Source organism: Anomaloglossus baeobatrachus, chromosome 9 (genome assembly GCF_048569485.1).
Source record: "Anomaloglossus baeobatrachus isolate aAnoBae1 chromosome 9, aAnoBae1.hap1, whole genome shotgun sequence".
NCBI lineage: Eukaryota > Metazoa > Chordata > Amphibia > Anura > Aromobatidae > Anomaloglossus > Anomaloglossus baeobatrachus.
Genome location: NC_134361.1, coordinates 144,890,595 through 144,897,905, shown reverse-complemented (window position 1 = coordinate 144,897,905; position 7,311 = coordinate 144,890,595). Strand labels below are relative to the sequence as shown.

At 41.7% G+C, this 7,311-nt stretch overlaps 1 protein-coding gene across 2 annotated transcripts in view; it reads right to left on the bottom strand.

The window, feature by feature from the left end:
* Positions 1–264: 264 nt before the first annotated feature.
* The window catches only part of KIF4A (kinesin family member 4A), a 187,289-nt gene continuing 180,242 nt past the window's right edge, over positions 265–7,311 (bottom strand). For both annotated transcript variants that reach the window (XM_075324006.1, XM_075324007.1), the window contains 5 exons: positions 6,025–6,129; positions 5,777–5,926; positions 5,255–5,371; positions 3,308–3,430; positions 265–1,545 (listed from right to left, as the gene is read on the bottom strand). In XM_075324006.1, coding sequence (XP_075180121.1) covers positions 1,357–1,545; positions 3,308–3,430; positions 5,255–5,371; positions 5,777–5,926; positions 6,025–6,129 — 684 coding nt within the window. In that variant the 3' untranslated portion in view covers positions 265–1,356. The remainder of the gene's footprint in view (positions 1,546–3,307; positions 3,431–5,254; positions 5,372–5,776; positions 5,927–6,024; positions 6,130–7,311) is intronic.

Here is a 7,311-nt window from a genome sequence, read left to right as displayed (position 1 = left end):
ACACACACACACACACACACACACACACACACACACACACACACACCTGTACAAATACTTTTCTAAAAGATCTCTATGCTAGTGTATATGGGGACGGTTAAGCAGGGATTAGCACTATGCGCCCCGTACTTATTGTGGTTATGGGAACATATTACACCCGACAGGTTCCCTTGAACAGTTCTTGAATGTTAACATGTTCATTTTCTAGTCAATGAATTATAAAAAATAACTGAATAGTTCAGCACCTACTCACAAATAGTCAAATTAAAATCATAATTAAATAGCATTTATTAAATAGCATGTTAACAGGTTACTAGTCTGATCCTTGTAAAGTCTATTGACAGTCATGTGCCGAAATGAAACATTTGAGCATTTGATTTTATTAATAAGCTACAAATAGAAAAACAATTTAATAAACAATTTAGATTAATATAGCCAGGGACTCCAAACAATGATTTCTCAGAAGTAAAAAATGTTATGGCAGAATCTGAAAAAGGCCTGCACCCCTGAAGTCAAGGTTAAGACGTTAATAGTTTAAAGTGGCCTTGAGGCTGAGAGTTTGGGTCTACATTGTGACCACACACACTTTTGGTGGCTATGTTGCAGCGTAAAGTGAATGGGGTAGCATTTCAACCAGCGAGTTTTCATGTCAGCAACGCGCCAACATTCCCTTACATGGTGTTGCAAAGTAGCACTGAATAGTGAGGCGTTGAGGGTCATGGCTAATATTGCCAATATTGCCTTATGGCATGTCAATTAAATGGGACCTGTCTCCAGGGACCCCAACATTTCCATAATCTGGAGCGCTCCTCCCCCCAAGTTAACAGTTTGCTACATCTGTATGTATGCTCATGGTTCCCCTGCCATAGCACCAATTTAGATAGAAAGTGGATATACATGCGCAGCAAGTGTGCCTCAGCGGACAGTAGTGTAGGTAAGACCACCTATTTAGAAAATCACATTTAATTGACATAGCTAAAGACTTCCAGAGAGCCCTTTAATACCCTTGCAAGTTTCTGTTCCCATTGCCAGTCAGAACACTTTTTCCATTAATGCCTTCTCGCTGCCTTGATTACGTAGCAGTACCACCAGCCTCAGGCACCATGGCAGCTGCAGACCTGTAGCTGGATAATCTTTAGCATTTAAAACTAGAGTGATATTGCTCATCTCGTACACAATACAAACAAATACATGTAAATATTTACAAGTCTTATTTCCCATGACTTTGCGCTCACTATGCCTAAAAATAATACTAGAAACATGCAGTACACCTCCCCCTAAATGTTCCGGCTTTCTCCTATGCAGAGGACGATTAGAACTGTACACTAAAGAACGCAGTGATGAGGACTGCTTCCTTCACTCATCCTCGGTGATTGAGGAGCAGCCAGAGAAGAAGCTGATGTTGCTGTTACATAGGGCTTTCTTCTTTTTCTTCAGTATTGACGTTTGGTTCTCCTGCGCATCTGCGGCTCCAGGGACAATGATTGGTTTACGCTGTAGTTTCATTGTGAGCACCTGGCCTACATCACTTATCTCCTGCAGAACCTACAGAAACAACCCACATGTTACAGTTCTACAAGACCACTCTATAGAGTGCATATAAAATCTAAGTTTTGTATATTTTCTAATTTTTATTTAGGATGACCATGACCTGTCAAGTACTTCAAAGTCTAAAATAGAATACCTACAGTATACTTCCTTGTAGATTCCTAAGTAGTTGAATTTTTAGTCTCGTGCGTGATAGGCATTCTCCACCCTCCTCCACCATCAAGTATCATGAGTAATAAACTGGAGCCGTGATGGCACTGTTCAATCAGAGCAAACAGCAGTGAGGACACTTCCATCTCTAGTCCTAATGCTGGCAGTGTCCTCTGCTGCCTTTACTACTCTTTGCTCTCCTCAGTCATTACAAGAGCAGCAGTGCAGAGAATATATTGAGAACAGACTCTGCTCTCAGATGCTTTAAAGCCATTCACGCAGTTTTTACTTTACCGCTCTAATGGCTCTTTAAATACAAGTCTCCTGCCCAGTCTTATACTCACTCGCCAGTGTCTTCTCCGGTTTGCTACCTGCCAGCAGCTCTAGTGTGTAATGAAGAGCGCCGGAGGTCACAACTCAGTACATCTCTATTAAAATTACTTGGACACTAGCGCTCGAGAAACAGACAGGCCAGGCGTAGTACGACAAAAAAGTATGAATGTACTGTTGAAAGGGGAAAAAAAAAATAAAAAAAAAAAAAAAAAAAAAAATCGCACCCTGCTGGTCGTTTAATGGGAAGTACTCTTGAACAACAGCTGAAGGGCAGGGTTGTTGATAGGAAGCCACTGGCTGGTAGTGTACAGGGTCCGTGTATTACCTGTCCTTAGTGTCTTTTACCTTACACAGGTACAGAGAGTCATCTCCCTCAAGCTGACACCCTTTCCATCTGTAGGCATCCGGTTGTTTTAGTCTGCTAGTTACTCGTTCCCATCACAACTAGTGTCAATTAACAGTTATTTTCCTCCCCCTTTTTAGGCTCGATACGGATCCAGCCATATACCTACCACCCTTCATTGCCACCTGTGCCCGTATACCTGGTTCTTGACACTGCCTGCTTGTTTTTTTTTAAAATATATTTAGATATGTTATACTAAATAAAATTCATAAATTTTTTAGATTTCTGACTTTTTTTTTCCTGTGCACTCACAACATATCTAGATCCACCTAAACCCTCTCCCCATAAGGTAGCGAGGTAGCCTTGTTCTGGCTCTCATAGACTTGCATTGAGCGCTTGTGATGTAACTTCCAACATCCAGTCAGATTACAGTCACAAGATAGCGCCATGGGACTGGAGTGACAGCCCAAAAAAGGTGCAGACGCCAGAGGACGAGTATAAGACATGGGGCTTAGCTTAGGATAAAGGCTCCACCCCAGTGCTGAAAAAAAGAAAAAAAAAGCCGCCGAGTGGTGCTTTAAATCTCATATGGTCACTTTCCTGGAGTCATTGTGTTGGGGGGGGGGGGATGTGTCAATGTTAGCAAACATAAGGATCATACCTTAATGACAATGGTGGATGGTGGAGAAAGCCAAGTTGTTAATTTTTCCCATTAATTTACATTATGGGCTTTAAAAGGAATTGTGTTAATGTTTACCCTAACCGCCAATAAGGTCTTGAGGGAAAGGAAAAAAGGAGGGAAGCCCCATAACATTCACTACAACAGATTAAAAAAAAAAAAAAAAACAATTTACAATTTAACAAATAGAATTCTATTCACACACTTTAAAATGTGCAAATGCGCAGACACCTATATGCAGCACGCAGTCATACCTTCTTGGTGGGTGTGACACAAAGTGGCGTGAAAAATGAGCTCCCAGATGTTATCTCTCCAGAGTAGTCAATCTTCGAGTTCTCAGACTCCCGGGACTGATCGTCACTATTTGTATCATCCTTCTAAAGTGTGAAATATAAAAGTCAACATGGAGTGTTGTGGAACAATAACGAGAGGCAGAAGACAAAACATCAACTTCAGACCAACTTAAAGCAACTAGGTTTTAGATGTTGTAATACAATAAATGAAGGGGGGGGGGGGGGAACCTAAAAATGTATTCACTACTTACAAACATTTAGGGATACTTAGCTTTTGGGTGAAATTTATGTAAAACAAGAAGTTTATGCTAAAGTGATATTTTATCATTAAATTAGGGCATGAAAAGGGAATCTGTCAGGTGATTTTGTAGTACAATACTAATGTGATCATTAACAGGCTTAAGGAAACCGATCAGTAACTTTTATATCTGTACATTATCTTGTATTCTGTGTGAATTTATCAATCATACGTAAATACAAACTGCATATTCACTGCTCCCCTCTCTCACCTCTCAGTGCTGGCATCAGTGATAGTAAATCTGAACTCAACTTGCACTGCTGCCTCCCATACCCCTTCCCACCTCTCAGCAGTGATAGTGAATATACTGAAAGGTGTTTGGGGGATAGGGGTATATGGGGAAACAGGGAATATATATAAATTGTATTTACATACATTTGATTAGCATGGAGACACTGAATTCCACAGAGCTTACAGCAAGATAACAGGATAAGGTAGAGCTATAAAACTTACTGATCCTGAAAGCTCTCCTTAAGCCCCATTTAAAGAAAATAGAATTGCACTACAAAATCCCCTAACAGACTCTGTTTAAGTAGAAACATGCATGCATGAGGTGATTGCCTCATCTCAAACATTTTATTGAAAAAAGCCAACAGTGGCGGATATAACCCCCCCCCAAAATGTATCTGAATAACTTCCGTGGCCTTGAGCATAAATTACAGTTTTACAATGACATCTCCTGCTGTTCACAAGTGGAGTTATTGTCTGCTGCTGAAGCACGGTATCTCACTATTCTTGAAAGGCTTCCCTCAGGTCATTGAGGTTCTGGGGTAAATAGGTGCAGCCTCAACACAGTGATTCAGCTGATCCCATAAGTCTTCTATGGGATTTAGGTCTGGAGAAAGTGCAGGCTACTTTATTTGAGGTCCCCCAGTGTCCCGCAGCCATTCCTTAATGTGACCTCGATGAGCTGGAGCGTCATCCATCAAGATGACATTATATGAACAACACCGGTCTAAAAGGCACAATGACTGGATTAATATTATACTAATAGGAGCTTGTCATTGTGCCATTCACAAGTGTGGGGCAGGTCGGTATGGACTACACACCTGCCCACACTAACACCACCACGACCAAAGTCTCATCTGGTGACAACAGCGTCTGATGTCTACCACGCTTCTTGACGTCTCCAACATTGTTGGAGACGATCATCTCTGCTCAAGATTAGAGTCGGTGATAAGCATCAAAACCCACTGAGCCCTCATCCAGCGTAGATGACGCCTGTGCCTAGTGATATGTTCAGAAACCTTTGAGGGGAAAAAAAAAAAAATAAAAAAAAAAAAATATATGTTTGCTTCGCCATCTTTTATTTTTTTTTCCTCATAAATGGAGCTGTACGTGGGAGGTTTGTTTTGAATCATGATTTTGATATATACAATATTTTGATAGAATCAAATTTTAGTCAAAAGGTACAGCCATTTATCCCTAATCATAGCACACGACAATAAAGTGATTTGGCAGTACTGTAAACGCAACCTTCAGTTTTGTCTTAAAAAGGTTAAGGTGGTGTAGTTTTTATTCCAACCACAATTAAAAAAAAAATAAAAAAAAATAAAAAATAAAAATTAAAATAACTAAAAAAACAAAAAAAAAAACAAAACAAAACTTACCGAGAAGTTTTCCCTATTCCGGCATTTGGTGGAGTCACAGCAGCAGTCATCAGAACAATTCAGCTTATTTTTCCTACAGCGGCATAGTTTATTTCCACAACGCCCTTTACAAGAGCACTAGAATAAGGAGAAAAGAGGACACAAGCTTGGCATTATTACCAATATACAGCCTCTGCACATTATTAAAAGGAGATCTTACAGCATGGAAACACAGCCCCCAAAAATCATTGTGAAACCTAACGATTGTGGATTTAATTTTTGTCTCCATACTCACATTGCCAGTCATCAGACCTCACATGTCCCATATATTCTATGCTAAGCCATACTTCGGACCCCTGAGTTAGGCGACAATGGACAATCCAGCGCACAGGCCCTTTCTATCCTAATCTGACGGCTCACTAAAGTGCACTGGTGTAACTTACAGTCAGAAGAGTATTCATACAAAACAGGAAAGAAAAAAAAACAATAAGTATTGCCAAGCACTCGATCAGGTGGGGGGGTCCCATTTTTTTCCTCACTCACCCCATTGGTCACTTTTTTGGGCTGTTTGACATTTTGATTAGGGATCCAATTTCTGTCAGTCGAGTCATCCTCAGATCCCTCAGATTCGGATAATAAATCTTCCAAAACCACTGTGGCAGATCTGGCTGTTGTTCTGCGAAGGTTTTTAGGCTAAGAAAAAAAAAATAAATAAAATTAAAAAAAAAAGTTAATTAAAAATTGACAACCTTCACTGATAATGGAGATTGACGAAAACAAGCAGCACTTACTTTTGGAGGAACAAAGTCAAATGGAGAATCTGGAGATGCGATGGCTTGTACACTGGATGTATTGTACATTTTCTTTCCACTTGTGACGTGAAGAAGTGACAATTTCTTAAATAGAAAAAAAAAAAAAAAGAGAATTTTGTTTACTTACCGTAAATTCTTTTTTCTTATAGTTCCGTATTGGGAGACCCAGACCTTGGGTGTTTAGCTTCTGCCTCCGGAGGACACACAAAGTACTACACTTAAAAGTGTAGCTCCTCCCTCTGAGCTTATACACCCCCTGGTGAGCCAGTCCCAGCCAGTTTAGTGCAAAAGCTGAAGCAGAATAGCCACCCACAAGTAGAACAGAGCAAGAGCCGGAACAACCGGAGACTCTGTCCACAACAACAGCCGGTGATAACATGCGGAACAAGAAATTGCCAACAGGCAACAGGGAGGGTGCTGGGTCTCCCAATACGGAACTATAAGAAAAAGAATTTACGGTAAGTAAATCGTTCCTTTGGGAGACCCAGACCGTGGGACGTTCCAAAGCAGTCCCTAGGTGGGAATAAACAGAAAAACTAAGAAGTAGGCAGAACCTAACTTCACAAAATGGGCGACAGCCGCCTAAAGGATGCGTCTGCCCAAGCTCGCATCTGCCGAAGCATGAGCATGCACTTGGTAGTGCTTCGAGAATGTATGCAGGCTAGTCCAAGTGGCAGCCTGACAGACTTGTTGAGCCGTAGCCTGGTGCCTAAAAGCCCAAGAGGCACCGACAGCTCTGGTCGAGTGTGCCTTGATCCCTGGCGGGGGAGGCACCTGAGTACTCTGGTAGGCGTCCGAAATGGTCGATCTAATCCAACGGGCTAAGGTCGGCTTAGAAGCAGGGAGGCCGTTGCGCCGACCTGTGGTTAGCACAAAAAGAGAGGTGCATCGCCTAAGCGCAACGGTGCGAGACACATAGATCCGGAGAGCACGCACCAGATCTAGAGTATGCAGCACTTTTTCAAAGCGATGAACAGGAGCCGGACAAAAGGAAGGTAGGGTAATGTCCTGGTTAAGGTGGAAAGGAGAGACCACCTTAGGAAGAAAGTCCGGAGTCGGACGGAGAACCACCTTGTCTTGATGAAAAACTAAAAAAGGTGACTCCGAAGAGAGCGCAGCCAAAATCAGAGACTCTCCTGAGAGAAGTTATGGCAACCAGAAAGGCCACTTTCTGAGAAAGTCGATACAAAAGAAACCTCCCTAAGAGGCTCAAAAGGGGGTTTCTGCAATACCGTGAGGACCAAGTTAAGGTCCCAGGGATCCAAG